The sequence below is a fragment of the Candoia aspera genome, chromosome 6 (genome assembly GCF_035149785.1).
Source record: "Candoia aspera isolate rCanAsp1 chromosome 6, rCanAsp1.hap2, whole genome shotgun sequence".
NCBI lineage: Eukaryota > Metazoa > Chordata > Lepidosauria > Squamata > Boidae > Candoia > Candoia aspera.
Window position 1 is genome coordinate 32381887 of NC_086158.1, and position 20295 is coordinate 32402181.

The 20295-nt window shown below is 36.8% G+C and overlaps 1 protein-coding gene across 1 annotated transcript; it reads left to right on the forward strand.

The window, feature by feature from the left end:
• The first annotated feature begins 4383 nt into the window (after positions 1–4383).
• SERPINE2 (serpin family E member 2) lies at positions 4384–16668 on the forward strand. Its single transcript, XM_063306690.1, has 8 exons — positions 4384–4687; positions 6670–6897; positions 9338–9535; positions 10511–10709; positions 10802–10902; positions 12195–12281; positions 14118–14201; positions 15889–16668. The coding sequence occupies exons 1-8, from the start codon at positions 4432–4434 to the stop codon at positions 15924–15926; spliced, it is 1191 nt and encodes a 396-aa protein (XP_063162760.1). The 5' UTR covers positions 4384–4431; the 3' UTR covers positions 15927–16668.
• Positions 16669–20295: the final 3627 nt, after the last annotated feature.

Consider the following 20295-nt stretch of genomic DNA (forward strand, 5'->3'; position numbering starts at 1 on the left):
TCCTTTCCAAGTATTGGAAAAGGTGTTACAAGGACTTTTTTAAAAAAATCATACCCAGAAGATATGCTTAAATTCTAATAAGGAAACTGAAAGTGTTTCTTGCACAAGGAAGCTATACAGTAAACAGATACATTATTCATTTAGAATGTAGTATCTTTCATAGCTGTACCCATGCTGGCCTTTTAAAAAATTATTGTTTGATTTATAAGAATGACATGAGCAAACTAAATATACATCATGTGGAGGCACACCTTTTTTTAAATTGTTTATTTTTTTTAAACTTTTTTAATGTCAGAAAAAGGAAAAAAACGAAACACAAGGATACATACATTATAAAAAAGTACATAACAAGTGCTTAAAAATAAATGGAAAAAATACAACAGAAAAAAATAATAAAAAATATAAAGTATTAATAAGCTGTTACAAAAGTGAATAGTTCAATTCTATATATTTATATCTAATGCAAATATGCGAGTGTGTGTGTGTGTGTGTATACACACACACAGTATATAAATATATATAGTTATATAACTATTGTGCTTTTTCCTAACCTCCTGTATTTTTTATAATAGAGTCCCATATTTCATTATAACTGTCTATACAAAGTCTATGTCTATAGGCAATCTGCTCATAGATGGCAGGTATGCCTTTTAGAGTAAATACTCTTGATTCTGTGGTGTTAGGTGTTTATGTGAAACAAATTGTTCCATTGTCATCTAGTACTGGAAAGCAGCTATCCATTTATAGTACAATATGCTGCCAATTATAGAACCTTCCTCAGCCTGGTGCCCTCAGTATTGGCTGGATTGCACTTCCTATCATTTCAGGCTGATTGAAGGTGTTTCATTGTACATTTGAACTGTTTTAATATTTTGTGTGGTTTTAACCTGTTATAGGCTGTTCCAGGATAGTCTGATTTTGCAGGCAGCATACACATTTTAAGAATAAAATAAAAGTAATTAAGAATATTAAAATTTTAGAATAAGGAGGAAATGGTTCCTCAAATATTTTCTTTTAGCTCTTACACAATTGTGCATGAAAGGCATGTAGGACTTTAATTTATTTATTTATTTATTTATTTTATTATTCAAATATCTATCACTGCCCATCTCCCCCCGAAAAGGGGGGACTCTGGGTGGTTGCTGCCTTGTTAGCTAGCCTTTTTAAAAGAAAAGCTGTAAGCTGAGCAACAATTCTAGGAAAGCCTGAATGATGTTGAAATCTTTTATCAATAAGCTATGCAGCACTTTATTCTTTCCAGTACAAGAGAATGTGGAAAAGAAATTATGTAAAGGGGCTTAGTAGTCTTATCTATCAGTAGGATAACTGAAAGAACAGAATGGACCAACTTTGGTAAGGCAGGAAAAGCTAGAAAAAGAAAGGTAGAGTTTGAAAATGGAACAGATTAGGGTGGGGGCCGTGAAGAAAAACATTGCCACACACACCCCCACGCATCCCTCTGCAAGAGGCATTTGGACAGCTGCTTGAAATGTTTGCACCATTCTCAGCCCTCCCATCTCCCAGTCATGTGACTCAGAGCAGAGCATATGCAGCCTGCCCTGTGCTTCCCAGTGCACACTATTACATAAACACACAGGGACGCAGCACAAAGGAAAAGCAGAAACATAGGTGCAACACATTTTTTTCCTCACATAGAAATAAATACAGATTCCTTTTGTGGCCACTGCTGATAAAGGGATTGAAAAGCATTCTAGAAGCCAAGCTCTGCATGCTTTCCCTGTCTTGTTTATTTCCAACCATCTAATGTTGGAAAGAAATTATCTAAAGGGAATTAGGACTCTGTCTGGCTGTCTACATATGCTTTCAACATCTCCACTGTAACCTCCCCTTTTCAGTCACATGACTCAGAATGAAGCATATACAGCCCACCCTGTGCTTCCCAATGCATGCTTAATATACAGACACCCACAGATGCAACACAAAGGCAGAGCAGGAACATATGCACATACACAGCAGCACATATGTACCTACCCTGATTAGTCCCTCACATACATACATGCAGGCAATGGCAACATGTATGCATACCCTGGGGTGAAACTGCATGCACAATCCCCTACATTGCTTCATTACATGGAATACTGTAAAACACAGATACCTTCTAGTGATAGAACTGATAGATGCCTTCTACTGATAGATCAGCCATAACTGATAACAAGGTTGGAAAGAATTCCGGAAACCATGCTCTGCATGTTTTCCCTATTTTGTTTTATTTTCCCTTCTAGAACTGGATATTGCTTTAGAAATGTCCAGCTGCCACCTTTTAAGTAGACATCAGCATATGCACTGAAAAAGAAAGTATTGATGTTTTTACCAGCATAGCCTGAGCTTTCTTTGGACAAATCTGACAAGACAGTTCATTTCTTTGAAATAAGTTTTATTGCAAACTTAGTTAAATTAAGAATCTAAATACATAATTGTATTTGAATTGTATTATGTAAGATGTAGAGCATTGTTCACTGAAATGCAAAAAACAAAGCAGAAAGGCAAGAGCTAAACTGTGAAGTCTTCACAGTTCTTCCTATTATACTGTATGTGTCCTACTAAAAATACTGTGAACTGGTTAATTGACTAATTATTCCAGTTCATTAGAAAGCTGTAATTTATTTTCTCAATGAATTGAATACCTATTTTTACTGAAAAAAGTACTTTTTAATCAGCTATATTGAACCCCTTCTAATCAAATGTATTAGGTATCTAGTTACTAGGTTGTTTTATTCTTATAAAGTTAAAATATAAGGATGAAAAAGTACATGTTACAGCTGAAAGAGGTGCTTTGCGGAACATGTTAAAACAAGGAAATCATTTGTTTTTGAAGTATTAAGATAGCTACAGTATGTCCCTTGGAAGACTTGTGCAGTTGTGTAAAAAGCTCTCTCTGCCATTACAATTCTGGGTTTGAGGGCACTGCCCTGATTTCTCATCAGCTTCCAGGTCCTAATCAAAGTCCTGGCCCTTTACAGCCCATTAAGCCCAGTACAGAACTAGCTTACATCAGGAACCATCCTGTGAAAGTTGACTCCATTCATCTGATCCAATCATCTTGAGAGCTCCTGTTTAGAATCCCTCCTTATGCAGTTAATGGGACTTAGTCAAGATGGTAGGCCTTGTCCATGGTAGCCTTTGTACTATTGAGCAAGCTTATCCTGAAGACTCAAACAGTGCCCTCCCTACTCACTTTCTAGAAGATTGTAACCATTGGGATGGTTAATTAATACTGTAGAGCAGTGTTTTCTCAACCTCAGCAACTTTAAGGTGTGTGGACTTCAACTCCCAGAATTCCCCAGGCAGCAAAATTTCCAAGAATTCTGGGAGTTGAAGTCCACACATCTTAAAGTTGCTGAGGTTGAGAAAACACTGCTGTAGAGTGACTGCCAGCAAAACAAATTACTGCGGGGGATAAGTTTCAGAGCAAATGATGTTGCCTAATATTTCAGAGAGAAAAGCTTTGTTTTGAACAGCAATTCAATTATCCTGGATTATCCTATCTGAATACTCAAGGTGTTATCTCTATTAGTACACTTGCAGAAATTGGAAGTTTCTGCCTGCTATTGGCATAATATTGAAAAAAAGTCTTTAAGCAAAAGATTTTTGTGACTATGTGTTTTTTTTTCTGCGCTAATATATTCATTTTGTTTCAATTCCTTACTGTCTCCCATTCCTAGAGCAGAATATATAATGAATGTGTGTCCTTGATCAGTGTTGCTTATTGGGTGCAAAATCTTATTTAAAGCAATGCCTAGCAAAGCAACACAGAAGATTAAAGAATGTACAGTGGTTATAAAACTAACACTCCTTAAAAATAACCACAGTGTTTCCAGGGCACTCAAGCTAACAGGGTGCAAGATAATAACTTCAACATTTGATTGGCTTTGTATCAAGACTTAGGGTTCAAGAGTGAAATAAGATTTTCTGAAATTTTATTCCAGAGAGCAAAACAGGAGTAGAATTAATGTACGTTTAGATGAATAGGCAAATTATGATTTCAGCAGTGCTTTGCAATTGTAAAAATGCTTCTCCTGTAAAAGGATGTTCTTATAAGCAAGTATAAGAACAGTTAGCATTCTTTAAAATATATTGTGATTTAAGCTGCTGTATTGTATAGCATGGTATGGTGGAGATAGACATAATAAATCACCCATGCACTGAATCTAGATTTATTTTAGTCCCTGTTAACAATTTGCTGCAAATAATTGGCAGCTTTTCCTCTTGTGAAAGGTGCAGTTTATATGAGTGAGGGTACTGATTTAAAATTTGAATTTGTGAAGCTGGGTAAAGTCACTATAGGGCATAGTATTTAGGAATTTTAGAAAAAGCATCTACATACCAGTGCTGGGTGGAACTCATGTGTTTTTGCCCATTTCATGTTGTATACATTTTTTGTCCTTTTTCAGGTTGTTCTAGATTGGAGCCATGTATTGGCATTTTCCTCTCCTCTTTGCTGCCTTGACTTCAACATGTGTGTGCTTTCCTCAAAATCCTTTGTCACTTGAGGAATTGGGATCAGACATTGGAATCCAAGTTTTCAATCAGCTGGTCAAAACTAGAGCTAGTGATAATGTTGTGGTTTCTCCGCATGGAATTGCATCAGTGCTTGGGATGCTTCAGCTAGGAGCAGATGGCAAGACAAAGAAGCAGCTGACTACAGTGATGAGATACAGCGTAAATGGTCAGTGGTTTTGATCTGTTATTTCAAGATTTGGACTTTTTGTATTAATTTCTGAAATAAATTCACCTGTGCCACAACTTTTCCCTAAGCCTGCCAAGAAATCTTTAGTAAAAACAGCGGTTACTGTGCTTCAGTACATTAAGCAGTTATCTTGTCCTAATGCATATTAAGTAAGTGACAGTGAAGCATTATCTCTCATTCCAGAAGGCATTCTTGGCTCCAGTGTTTGGCACTAATGCTAAGCACAGTAAATCTAACAAGAACTGATTTCTTGGTTCCAGAGTAAGCAGGATTGAGTTTCATTGCCAAAAATGTGCAGAAAGCATAAGATGCCACCTGCCTCTTGCTCCTGATGCAGGATTCTTACATGTCCATGTGAGCCTTGCATGATATTTGTAAAATATCATTTCGTTTACTGGCAATTTGGTAGTATAACCTGCCTGTTCAACTTGTTACCTTTAGGGGTCCTTCAATGCTGTTGCCATTTCAAACTGCATAGCCTTTGCAGAGTTCTACTTTTCTGCTCAACATAGTGCTTTTTTCAGCCTACATCCCTGTTGTTTTCCCCATCCAGAAACTTTCCCTTTAATGTTTTGTATTTTAGCTTAACAGGAGAATCAGCAACTTGTCACAGATTTGCTTCAGTCACTTGTGACTCTGCAGCAATCTTTTTGTTTTTTTCTGAGATGTGCTTCTAAAACTACAGGAGTTTGTTACCTATGCAGTGTTGTGACCAGAGGAGTAGATCTGTGGTTTAAATAATCTGACATACGTACAGTGACTTTCCCTCCATCTCTCCTGCAGACCCAATCTGTTAAGAGTATTTGTTTGTGCTGTTTTCCTGGAACAGTGGTTGAATACTGGAAAAGAGGCTTCAGTGCTCAAAGACTGTAGCTTTAGTTATCCCATTCGTATTAGATTTTTGCTAGGTATGTTCCAGGATGTCTAATCCTCAGCCTAGAAATTTCCTAAACCAGCCTTCCTGAAACGATAGATCTTCAGATGTTTTAGGACTACAACTTCCAGAATTTCTAGCCAGCATAGTCATTGGCCCTAAGAATTCTAGATTGTACAGTCTCAATATAGCGGGAGGCACAAATTGGGTAAGATTTTTTTTTAACAAACTTATTTGAGGTAGATTCCATTGAAATAATTAGAGCTGAGTAAAGATGCTTTTGTTCATGACCTAAGGTTTTCCAACAAAGTGGAACATGAACGTTTATGTCATAATAAATAAGTCTGTAGGGTGCAACAAGAACCTTTGTTTTTGTTGTAAGTGGCAGGTTTGCCTCTAGAAATTCAGGGGTGAACGGGGGCAGATTGGGATCTACTGATGGATGATGAGCTATAATAGGTCACAAAGGATTCTTGCTTCCTAGATTTTTTTTAGTATTGACAAAACTCAGGAAGTTCCTTCATAGCTTCTTAATATGGAAGAAAGCTACCATTGTCGGGATTATGATTTCATTCCAGGTACTGAGAATAAATTTCATATTCGATCATTTGCTTAGATGTTCCTTCATTGCTGATCTCCTCCTGATTCATTGTTTTGCTTCTGGCACTGACTGATAGACTTGAGGATTCTAGTAGAAAATCAAATTAGATCCTGCAAGCCTGAAGCGTTACTTTAACTGGCATCTATATCCCAAATAATTATAATTATTTATTGGTTTTATATACCACCCTTATTAAATAATAACTGGTTCATTTATGAAGTTAAAATAATTAAAACCAACACAATCAGTACAACAGAACAGATCAGGAGCAAAATGTCATGTAAGAGAAGTGAAAACTTAAGTGATAAGATGCATCTAAATATTTGATAGAATTGCTGAATGTGCCACATAATCTTCTAATGATGATGGGCTAAAAGCAAGAGATTTACAATTGAGAAGGCCCTTTAGTCACTGAATGCTTCCAACTGTTTAAAGTGTCTTTGTATATATGTGTCTGTATACTCTCTTCCCTTGTCTTTCAATTAGGAGTTGGTAAAGTATTGAAGAAGATAAACAAAGCTATTGTCTCACAGAAGAATAAGGATATTGTTACAATTGCAAATGTGGTCTTTGCAAACAGTGGGCTGAAATTAGAAGCACCTTTTGTTTCTAGAAATCGTGAGGTGTTTCAGTGTGCTGTCAAGAATGTAGATTTCAACGATCCGAATGCTGCTGCTGAGGCTATGAACCAGTGGGTCAAAAATAAGACTGAGGGTATGTGATTATTTTCTTGTTTTCTTCTTTAGTTTGTTGTTTCTTTTATCCCACTGGCTAAAATTTTGGTTTTAAGCATTAGGAACAGAGGGTCTGCATATAGTTTGTTATTTTGCATGATATTGTGAGCATCAATAGTGAAGAATAGTAATAAAAGTGTCTTGGATCTGGCAGCATCTCTTCCTAAGATTTTTAATCTTGATTGTCTTGCTACTACTAGTTCCCTTTCCCACCCACTCACTACTAAATGGAGGGACAAAAAAATTTAAATGCTAAAAATTGAAGCATTCAGATTGCTTCAGAAACATGCTTTGTGAGCTATCACATTTCTTTAAGGATATAAAGTCCAGGTAATGTTGCAATTAATTCCAAATATTTTTCTTCAAGCTAAGAATATCCCCTTGATTGCATTCAGTGTGGGAGCATAGAGGCAGTAATGTTCTTATTACCCCTTTAGTTTATATTTTGCCAACAATTCCATTTTCATAAAAAACCCATTAACCCCTTCCACTTATTATATCATTACAATACTTCTATTCTTAAATTTACCACTTTGATGATTCTTTATTATAAATTCCAAAATAAAAAAAGGTATTCTAGATGAGCATAGTGAGACATAGAAATTGTTGATATCTTGCTTGAAAGCCCAACGTTTTGGGGAATTGTTTAATATTGCAGTATGCTTTGTTATAATAATGACTATATGTTAATAAACATGCCTCTAAAGTAATCTTCTTTAGTATTTTTATATACATATTCTGCTTAGTTCTTACTCAGTGCATCCAGACCTTTCTGATGAAGTTTCCTTTTGATTTCTACTAACTGAAATTCACATTGTATTCCCTCAGTGCTTTTAACTGGATTCTGGATGAGATTAGTGCATTATAAGAATACCAAAACTGGCTCAGTTGTGCAGTTAGGGAGGTTAGCTTTAATCCAAAATAGCTAGGATTTGTTTTGGGTTAAAACTACACCCTACAGTACTATACCTGTGAGATCCAGTTTGGTGCAGTGGTTAAGGCATCGGGCTAGAAAGTGGGAGACCGTGAGTTTTAGTCCTACCTCAGGCACAAAGCCAGCTGAGTGACCTTAGGCCGGTCACTCTCTCTCAGCCCTGGGAAGCAACCAAGGGCAAACCAATTCTGAAGTCTTGCCAAGAAAGGTACAGGGACTTCTCCAGGCAGTCTCCAGGAGTCAACACTGACTTAAAGGCACATTCGCACATACACACATAAAAATGTCCTTCCCTTTCTCAGCCAGGGGTGCTATCAGTAACACATCTGAAAGTAGGGTGGTTGTCCAGACCACATACTGAGTCCTCCTGGAAAAGAGTTGGGAGAACCAGAAAAGCCAGGATGTCTGTGATAACATTCACTGCCAGAATCCTGGCAGCCACTGAACTATTCTCACTAAACTTGATTGGCTGCAGGTTCCAACCAGGCCCCCAGCATTAGCTGCTTGCAGAGACTTTTCTTGCAAAAACAAACAGCAATGATTCCAAATAAGGAGGAAATAATGCAGTGGATCCTCTCATGCCTAAACTCGGAAACATTCTTGCACACCCCCACAAGGTTCAAATGCACATAAATGATAAAGTTTCTAAACAGTGATAATCCAAATGCTGCTTGTATCCTAGGAATAGATGTGGGAGGAATAAGATGATATCTGCTTGTCCTGGTTGGTTGTTAAGAGTTTCAGGAATATGTCAGTGGTTGCTTGTGTGTATCTGCCCCTATTTTTTCTCCCTCCTCATGTTCTTTATAGCATTCTTGGTTTGGGAATTGGCGTTTTGTTTACTGCTGTTTTTCTCCTTCACTAATGGTTTATAAGGCTTACAGTCCCATAAGCAATATGTGTGTGTTTTCCTTCTTATGGGCCAATTCAGGAGGGCTGGTCTGATGAGGTGGGAGGCTGATCATATTTAGTCTTCTGCAGCCACATTGAAGGAAAGGGGAGGGGCATTATTGGGCAGGGATTAGGGAAATGGATGTTGGGTGGAGCTGAGTCAGATGGGTAATGGCTGCAAGGGAGGGTAATTAAGGGAAAGGCAGCCAGAATGAGTGGAATTGTGAAATGCTGGGATAGGGACTTGGGAGTACTGCTGGTTGGGTGGGGTTCTGTCCAGTCCACACTTATTGTTGTGTGCCAGACCAATGGGGAAGAGGCTCAAGATGTCCTAAACCCTTGCCAGTACTCTCCTGGTTCATGGGAGAGCAGGCATTTCCTGGAGAAAGCGTATAGGAACTCCATATAGGACAGAATAGTTGGCATGATTTTTTTTTTAACCAGATTGTATACTGGCATGAGAATACAGTCACCATGTGGTCTCTCTTATCTTGCTTCAGTTTTTACTTAATACAATTAAGTGTCAAAATAGTAAAGTAAAGTGTCCTTTACTTTCTACTGCTGAATTGAGGTTGGGTTTTGTTTGTTTGTTTAGGTATGATGGACAGTGTCCTAACACCAGATGATATCGACAGTGTTCTGACCAGACTAGTAGTGATAAATACAATATATTTTAAGGGATTATGGAGGTCCCGATTTCAACCAGAAAACACAAAAAAGCGAACATTCAATGGAGGTGATGGAAAGGCTTACCAAGTGCCTATGCTGGCTCAGCTGTCAGTGTTCCGATGTGGTATGTTTAAGAAAATTTTAAAATTGCAAAACTTCTCTTCCTCTAAAATTCTGTAGACTAAGATTAAGTAAAATGTTCAGTGGACTGTGCAGATCATTTGGAAAAGAGCTTCACAAAGCTCTCCCGGAAAGTGCTCCTCAGAAAGGCAAGGTAGTCACATATCCTGAAGCTTAGCACATCCATTTAGGATCTTCTCTTACCTCCTGAGCACCTGTGTACTTCACGTGTACATGAAGATACTTTCACTGGCTTCGCTGGTGAAACAGGTAGTTTAACAGCAATCCCTGGAATTTTCCTGTGCATGCCTCCTGGAATGTTGTCAAGGAAGAATGGAAAATGTATAGGTTTATATTTTGGGTAAGGGAGACAGTGCTGAAGCTTTTCCCAACTGTGCGGTCATTAGCTGTGTATACATAAAGTAGGTCAGAACTTTTGACTAAACTCATACTGAATATTATAGTTATAGTCTAATTCTGTGATTATCTAGGTTCTTCCTGGTGGTAGCTTCAGTTTCTCATCATGTAGGAAATTTGAAGAGAGAGTGAATTGGCCTTGATTAGCAGGGTTGGCATGTTAGTGTGTGGTAGTGAAACCAGTAAATAAAATATTTTGACATTGCTGATTTAAAATGTCCTGATTAGGGTCTGTTAGGCCTGCATCAGGAAAATGGTTTCCTTGTCCACTACAGCTTTTAATTAGCACAACAAATTTGGGGTGATTATCAGATGTTGTTACTGTGATTTTTGATAATGGCTATTTGTGCATTTAAGTTTTGCATTTCTTAGATTACCACCTGCATTTCATGGCTATTTGGTCTTATTACATGAGAAAATACAAAAATACTGTTTTGTACAAAAAAACCTATTTATATTCCCCCCCCCCTTCTGTACCTGTGAGCTGCCTGAGAATAACATTACATGGTCCTAAAGCTTAAGTATTTTAAGCTATTTCTTCATTTCCTTCCTGTCTTAATAGGCACAACAAGCACTCCTAATGACTTGTGGTACAATATTATAGAACTGCCATATCATGGTGAAAGTATCAGCATGTTGATTGCTTTGCCTGCACAAAGTTCAACTCCCTTGTCTGCTATTATTCCTCATATTAGCACAAAAACTATACAGAGCTGGATGACAACTATGGTTCAAAAAAGAGTACAGGTCATTTTACCCAAGTATGTAATTTTTTCTCACTTTAATGCAAATAATACCATTGACAAACCTTTCACAGATATTCTCATATATATATTTTATATGGCTCCCCTAGGTTTACAGCAGAAGCAGAAACAGATTTAAAAGAACCTCTCAAGGAGCTTGGCATTCGAGATATGTTTGATCAATCAAAGGCAAACTTCGCAAAAATAACAAGTGAGTTACCATCTAATGCTTTTGTTAATGCCTTCTAGAATTACGGATAGAGAGTAGATACTTTGACTTTATGCATGTTATTCTTGAATATATATTTGAAAAGGAAACCCAGTGTGTTATATTATTTCCCAGCAAATAGCTCTCTGGATGTGTTGAACCACAGCTCTCATTTTCACTGACTATTGGCTGTGCCGATTGGAGCTGATAAATATTGTAGTTCAACAATCTGAAGAACATCAGGCTACGTAAGGCTGGTGTATGATGTTCAGAGGTGCCTGTTTTTCTGTATCATATGTTTGATTTACATCAGTGAGGTGAAAAATCTGATTATGAATAGAGCAAATCAGCAGAATGTGCTAGCTTTGTTTGCCTGACTCATGAAACCATAAATTAAGCATTCCTATTTTAGCCTAGTCTAGCCCTGAGGTTCGTTTATGTTTATCAGCATTGTGAGAACTCAGAAAGTTGGGTTGAATAAGCTATGGTTGGAAAGCTGATGCTGGTTTCTGCTACATGTATAGATTTCTTTAATTCTGAATATGAAATTATGTCAAAATTGTAGACACGTACCAATAAAGAATATTGATTATGACAGTTCTGAATGGTAAATACCCCCATCAATCTTTGGTGTTAGGAAAACAGTTTCTTCAGTAAGTCAACAAAACTTTGCACCTAGATTGTTTGAGAAATGCTTGCCAAATAATCAGGCTATTTCCTGTGAAAGTTATATGCCTCACAGAAACCTACAGAATAGCACATCTGAAACTTTAAATTGTTTATGTTGTGCATATACAGTACTTGGTTTTAAAAAATGCTCATTTGCATTGGTTTTCTCTTTATAAAAGAATGAAAAATAAAGCTTGTATACTGGATAATTTTGAAAGAATAATTCATTCTGCCTGGAACTTAGATCCATGCCTTTCTCTGGCTCTTTTGGGTGGAGTGTGTGACTAAACAAATACAGACGGTGGTTAACACGTCTTGGTCACTGTTTATATAGTTGCTTTGTCTTGACCTGAAATATAGTACTGTTTTAATTCTTTATTAATTTATATCATATGAATATCATCATTGGAACTTTTTATTAAATAAGAGGAAACAGTATCTGTAATAAACAAAATCAGGACCATGTGTGAAATATTTTGATATGGCCTAATGGCAGGAACATGTATGGAATCAGGATTTTCATTAACTTCTGTTGCTCTGGGCTTTCTTACAACTAAAAATGAATTTGCTTTTTGACGGAATGAAACAATGATGCATTCACATGTTTGTTATGGTTGACCCCTCAGGATCAGAAAGCATTCATGTATCTCAGATCTTGGAAAAAGCAAAAATTGAAGTAAGTGAAGATGGAACCAAAGCTTCTGCAGCAACAAGTAAGTATTTGGTTGATCTAAATCACCAAAAAGCTCTACGAATACTGAAATAGCATTATCAAGCTATATTTTTTATCTATTCCAAAAATGTCCCCCTCCTCCCCCTTTTTTTTAAAAGCCTGGTGAATCTATTCTTGTATAAAGCAAAAACTAATGAAGAGGCACTTGGAAGTTCTAGTCCTGCCTGAGGCATAAAAGCCAGCTGGGTGACCTTGGGCCAGTCACTCTCTCTCAGCCCAACTCACCTCACAGGGTTGTTGTTGTGGAGAAAATAGGAGGAGGAAGGAGTATTAGGTATGTTTGCCGCCTTCAGTTATTTATAAAAATAGTAAAGGCGGGATATAAAATGAATAAAAATAAATAAAACTATTGAAATGCACATTATTTACCAATTTTTACAATCAGACGAAAATAGAATTTAAGGATTTTGTGTTTAATTCTGCAAATAGAAGAAACTTTTCACTGCTGTATCCTGGCCAAGACTTAGTCATAGTAATTTAAATTATTTTAAATTGTGATTTAAATTGTTCTCCCACAGAGCCCTGATATAACCATGTATGCAGATCTGATCACTAAAATACAGTAATTTAGAACTCATTACTGCATTTCACAACATCTGTACTTGTAACACTTTTCCAAGTAATGATGTATATTGATTTAGAAAACATTTTTACTGTGTGTAGCTTGGCAGAGGTGCATGAATAACTTAATTATATGTACAAACACAACAGCTGGTGTATTGTATTGAGATCTTAAATGTTACATATATGTTTCATACTTGCAGAAATGCTGGTTGCACTTATAGTACGTGCATACACTCTTAAAAGATCTGTGCTTACTGTCAGAAGTACATATGACACAGTCCTGTTTTTCCTGTTAAAATTTTCATGTTCTTCCTTACAGCCTTTTGAAATACATGAATTTTAATCACTTAACATTAAATATTTATATTTGAATTCGAGTATGGCCCTTAGAAGGGATGCGGTGGTGCTGCGGGTTAAACCGCTAAGCTGCTGAGCTTGCCGATCAGAAGGTTGGCGGTTCGAATCCGCGTGACAGGGTGAGCTCCTGTTGCTAGTCCCAGCTCCTGCCAACCTAGTAGTTCGAAAACATGCAAATGTGAGTAGATTAATAGGTACCACTTCAGCGGGCAGGTAACGGTGTTCCGTGTAGTCATGCCGGCCACATGATGATGGAACTGTCTACGGACAAATGCCAGCTCTTCGGCTTTGAAACAGAGATGAGCACTGCCCCCTAGAGTTGGACATGACTGAACTTAATATCAGGGGAAACCTTTACCTTTACCTATGGCCCTTAGAACATTGTACAAAACTAAACAAATGTGGCTATCGGGGGGAAAGTTTATGCTAAAACTAGACCATTTGCATTATTCTCTGTGTTGTTTTTATTCCAAGACAGAAACTGAGAGTGTTCTTTGTCTTTGAATGTGTTTCAGATTTGTTTTAACTGAGAAAAATTCAGTTAATTTAAAAAAAATTATAAATCATTTATTTATTATCCTACCTTTATTATTTTTTATAAATAACTCAAGGTGGGGGACATGCATAATACTCCTTCCTCCTCCTTTTTTCCCCACAACAACAACCCTGTGAGGTGAGTTGGGCTGAGAGAGAGGGACTGGCCCAAGGTCACCCAGCCAGCTTTCATGCCTAAGGTGGGACTAGAATTCACAGTCTCCTGGTTTCTAGCCTGGTTCCTTAATCACTAGACCCAACTTTTTCTAACTTGTAAAAAGACAATTAAATTCAGTTCAGGTGGTAGTGATTCAGAGCAAAGAATGAGTAATCATTCACGCTTTTGTTGTGTTTTGTCTAGCTGCAATCGTAACAGCCCGGTCATCGCCTCCTTGGTTTGTAGTGGATCGACCATTTTTATTCTTCATACGGCACAATCCTACAGGTAATTCCATGTCACCCTTTTTGTATTAGCTAAATGAAGACAGCATTCCTCCGAAGACAGATTTGAAGCTGGAAAACATTTCAGACTTGCTTCCGTGTCTTTCAAAATGAGGTTCTAAGACTCCCTTCTTCATTGTTAATAAGCAATGTCTTCTCTTGACAGCAACAGAATAATCTGCAGCTGTGCAGGATTTAAACACTCAGGAGTTGTTGCCAGGAACAAATAGGTTCTGTGTTTCATTAGTGTATTTCTTAGCTAATCTACATATTATGATGCATGCTTGGAAATAAAATGCCAACTGTGTGGAAGAGCCGAGTTCTGGCATCAGTTCCCAGATATGGGCAGCTTAGGACATCAAAGGCACATTATGTAATTCTGAAGATGCACAGTGGCCAATTGTCAGACACACATCTCTGAGCTTTGATCCATTTCTCATTGATATTCTAAACTAAACATAAGCCAGCTGCTAGGGAAGCTACCTTTTCCCCCTCCAAATATGACTCAGAAGAGGATTGAAATACTGGTACATTTTAACAATGTCAACAAGAAAAATACATTCAGTTGTATCATTCTTTCTTCCCCTCTCCCACTAATTCATATACAGTAAAGGCAGAATAAAAATAAAATCTGCTTTAAAATAGTATTTTAAATATGCTATGATTAGGCATATACTCATTCAGTGATGACAGAAAATTTGTGAATGCTACCCGTAATCCTGCAATACTGTGATCTACAAAGTGATTTTAGCATAAATGGGATATTTGATCATTCTCAATAATAGCTTTGTTCCATCTATTTAAAATATACCTACTGAAAGGATTAAACCAAGGGCAAGATGGATAGATGAATATCATCTATTCTAGAGGTGACAGACTTGTCCCTGGGGGAGCTGGGGATGTTGACAACCGACAGGAAGCTCTGGCGTGGGCTGGTCCATGAAGTCACGAAGAGTCGGAAGCGACTGAACGAATAAGCAACAACTGAAAGCATTGGTGTCTCAATACATTGGTTTTGGCCAAGTGTTGATGAGATTTTCAGCAACTAAAGTTAACATAATAAATCTAAACATTAAAAATATATTGTAACATCCAAACTCAACACGATAGTAACTTACTTACTAGTAACTTACTTTATTAAAAACATGTAAGCTTAGTAAGAAGTAGTGATTTCCCATCTGCAAACATTTATGAGAAACAAAAGATTCATTTGTTAGCTATTTTCTTAATAGTCTTTATTTTTTCCCATGATGAGCCTCCACAAAAAGTTGATGAATTTCTCCATTCCCTTGCAAAGTACTTAGTGAAAATAATTGTATCCGATTTTGCCATAGGCAAAATTAATTAAAACAAAATGGTTCTTACTAGGATATTCTAGTTTTAAAATAAATTGTTCATTTAATCCAAAACTTAAATCAGTTACATGGTTTAAGGATTTTTTTTAAAGGAAATGAACTTAACAAATGGATTAATTTGTCTATAAATTTGCTTATAGCAAAACCTATAACCCATGCCTTTTCAAATGTTTTGCAGATTTGTGAGAATATAACTACTAATTTCCATCTAGTAGTTATAAACTAATCAATAACTTTAGAAAGTGTTGTTTAGATGAAAACTTTGCCTTGAGGTTTTGTAAGAACATTTTGTATTTGTGAATTAATACAATTTCTGCAATAACGTTTCTTATTCAGGTGCTGTTTTGTTTATGGGACAAATCTCCAAACCTTGAGTGCAGAAAGAAATTTTCCTTCTGAAGAAAACTAAAGATTTATGCCTTTGTACTGTTTAAATATTTTTGTACCCTATTCTTCAGCTATGAACTAGCTTTGGATGTCTTGGTCATCTAGTTTTTGAAAGAAGAACCTTAAGTAGCTGGAATTCTTTATGGAAGAATAAAATGCCTTTTTCAAAACATTGTAAAGTTCCTTAAAACTACTGATTAGCTCTCTGTGCTAACAACTTTTGAAAATAATTTGTTCTGACTATCTCATATTGTCTTTAAGCTGAGTTGGAATTAAAGGGACAAGTCTGATGTTGGTTTGGGTTGGATCTGCTTATGCCTTTCTACTTCTACTACTGTTGCCAGTTGAGTAGTTGGATGAGGCATTTGCCATTAGAAATCAATTTAAAGCTTTAGCCATTTTTATTTTAGATTGTGCATGTTGCTGAGATTTAAACAACTAATGTCCCAATTAATGCCTTTGCATTGGTGTAATGTAAATTTGTCATTGCTAGTATACACTTTCTATAGATTTAAATTTTATATTTTTTGTACAAAGGAAAATAAAACCATAATGAACAGTTGAAAATAGTGCAAGAGTCAAAGTGATATTGGAGGGAAATGGTTATGCACAATTCAGAGAGTTGAAAGTAAACTGTTACTAAGACGGAATTTCCATGTGATAAAATAATTCCTGTAAGGAATGATCTGCACATTGGAATACCTCTGTTAAGTAAATTTTCAAAATGTCCCAGGCTGCCTGTATGTTGGTAATTCATTGTATCATATTGGAGAATAATGTCATGTCAACTATCCCTGAAATATATTTGTATGCTAAAAATAATTTCAACCAGTATCTTCAGATACAGAGGAAACTACATGATTGGAATAGTACTAAAACATTGTTTTTAAAATGTTAAAATTTAGATTTTCCCCCCCTGTACAATTGTACAATTACCCTGGCTGTACAATTACCCTGGCTGCTTTTCTTTACATCCTGGAAAGAAAGTTGCATCTTTTCCATCCATTGGAAAGTATTTTAGCTGCTCCAACGAATACATGCTTTGTGTGTCCCTCAGATATGTTTCTCTTGAAGTTAATTTTGGTATAATTCAGTGTAAGGTTCCACATGGTCATGAAGCATATTTTCCCTTGTGTCAGGCATGAATGCTTCAGAAGGCTGAATGTGAAAGAAATAACTTTATATGTCATGGACAGCAGCATTAAATGTTAGATCCATTTTTTTTTCGAAAGATATTCCATTCCACCCTAGGGTTCTCCAAGAACTTGATCGGGCTGTATGAAAAAAAAATCAAATTCACCAATTTTCTATCACTAGAGCTTAGCAACAGGTTCTGCCAGCTGAAAAAGTTTAGAACTCCTGCGTTAAAATTGCTGTGCTTTATCTTTAATGAATTGGATGTTCAGTGTAAGTTTATTTTATTTAACTATATCTGTGTGCCACTCCATTGCAAGACTGCATGACTCACAATAATCAACAGATCGTAAAAATACTGTCACCTTTAAAAAAGTCAGCATAATCACTAGGGACCAAATGCAGCAGCTATGGTTCTTATCAATTTACTTTCCAGAAGCCCAAGAAAGATAATGCTCTTCTCCTGTTTTGGAATACAAGGGAGCAATCCTAACCTCTGGTCAGATCAGCCAAGGGAAAAAAATCTGTCTACATCCTAAACCATCTGGGGAGAGGGAATCAAAAGCATACATTCCTTGAGAGCATACACAGGGCAGGACAATTCTACTCTGAAGAGCCAATCCTGCAGAAATCAAGGTCCTCAGCCATAAAGATGCAGGTTGCTGGTACAGATTACCGTATGCTCGTTTACATGAATGTACCTATTAATATACTTCTGATGGACTTTATTGTTCTTAGGACTACTTCCCACTTTTCCTAATACGCATTCAACAGACATTAGATCAGAAGGCATACAATTTAATTAGCAAATTGTCACATGATAAAGAATTGGTTAGATAATTATCTTCAAGCTTTTTCTTGGCCCTATTTTTATGTCTGTGTTGAGTGTAGTAACTGATGGAGTTGATTTACTCTTTGGGGTATGGCTTGGTAATAAAAGTATTTGTGGAAAGGAACTTGGAAACCAAACAGTTATTGTATGCTGTTATAATTGCAAAATAGAACAATTCCAGTTACTTTTGAAAATACGTGAGAATTGTAGATTAAAGTTAAAGTTTAGTTAGTTGGGAGACAAATCTCCAAAAGTATAGAAAATATGTCAAGCTGTGTAGTTTTGTTCATTTGAACTTTAAACAGTTGCAGAATGTTTGTCTTGGAAGGCTCAATATTGCATTCTTGGGAATTGTGAAAATGTACTAGTCTGCTTTTGGATTTTCCAGATGCTTGCATATCTTTGCCAGTGAATCTTACCAGCGGTCCATGTTGGTTCCACTATGCTATATAAAGGAAATGTGAAAAAAGAACACCAATTTCGTGGGGGGTTTTTTCAAGTCTTTCATAAACCAAGTCCAACATGTGATATGCCAGAGTGAAAAAATAATTACTCTTCCATTTCAGTTAAAGGGAATAACTAGAGCCAGTTATGAGTACTTCACTAAACACTTGGTACTGATTTGGGCCAGCCCTGCCTGCCCCATACATCTCATAAATTTTGGCTCCTTTCATCACAGTAAAGTTCTAATCACAGATGATGGAAGGATGTCATGCCCTACTGAAAATAATTTTCCAAAGATCTCTGTACTGTACCAAAGTCACGCCTGTTTGGAAAAGATTACAAACTCATTTCTAAAGTCTGAAGGTTCCCTAGAGAAATGGAGAAGTTTTGGGACAATAGTAAATTGTCCAAAAAATGGCTATCCTGTAAAAGTAAGCATAAAATTGGCCAGAAGTCACCAAGAATCTCAAAACTTCTAATGATCTTCAGGCCTCTTTCACCTTGGCTGAAATAAATGTATCTCTGCTGTCAGAAAAGTGCTGGGTAAAAATGTGATTCACTGGAGAGTAGCAAGACAGAAGCCATTGCTTCCTAAGAAGAAAATTAATACCTGTCTCAAGTTTTCCAAAAGGCATCTTCTAGGTTTCTGGTGGAATGCACTATAGACAGAAGATTCCACAAAATCTTATGATCCATAGCCCTAGTTACCCCGGTATATCCATTCTCTGGCTCTCTTCGTGCATTTTTAAGATTATGTTAAAGCAGTTTGCCATGGAGGAACAGGTTGAAATTCCTACACAATATGAGAGACTAATGAATCACAGGAAGTATTTGGGGACAGTTATCACAGCTACAAATTAGAACTAGTTACTGAATCTTACGGGGGCAATTATTTTTTTGCACTGGCACATTGTATTAGATGACCTTGTTATGAAGTAAATGAAACAAACACAAAATGTGGTGTTACTTGTTCACTCAGACTCTATACTTCAGTAGAACCCACACAAAGCTTTGGTTACATTCTGTGAACAAAGTATCCAAAAGCGGGTGATAACTTCGAGCAGGGTTTCTCAGGGTTCTATGGAACCCTAGAATTCTGTGGAACCCTAGAATTCTGCGCGGTCACTAGGGGCTCCCTGGGAGATCACAATTTATTAAAAAAATCATTTCAAATTCAGGCAACTTCACATTAAAGAGGTAAGTTTCATTCTTTATTTTTAGTTTAAGAACACTGTTAATGCATATATACAGCCCTACACATGAAACAAATATAATTTTGTAACTTCTGACCTATATTTCAGCCTGAATTGTTCATGGGTTCCCCGAGGCCTGAAAAATATTTTGAGAGTCCAGGGTCAAAAGGTTGAGAAAGGCTGCCTTATAGCATACTCTGCTAAGCCAAAGCTTTTAGTCTTGGAAGTGAAAATGGAAACCAAGTCAATGGGAGACAAAATTATTTTGATCAGCTCAATGGCCAGTCTAAATTGTCCTGCAAATTGAGGGCATGATGGAAAGCTGGGATAGCTTTGGAACCTTGTGATCCATAGCCCTAGTTGCCCTGGTATACCTATTCTCTGGCGCTTTCTGTACATTTTTCTCCTTTTTTCTGTTACCTAGAAAACAATCACTGGAGACTGGCAGTGAGTAATTTTTGGTATTAATTTTCCCTCTATGTAGTCAGAGTATTCACCCTCAGAGAAGGAACCTTATCAAGGACAGAGACTTACAAGATTTTATGGTTAACTAGCTATAGCACCTAAGCTATTGGTTTCATTTTGCAGATAAAAATTGAGAAAGAAAGAAAATTGTTGCCCAATTAATTAAATATGAGGTTTTTAAAGGCAAGCTATCTTAGCAAATTCCAGTGTTCTAGCAACTGCAGCACAAGAATTTCTATTAGCATTAGCTCCTTGAGTCACCAATTTTTTCATAATGACTCAGGAGAA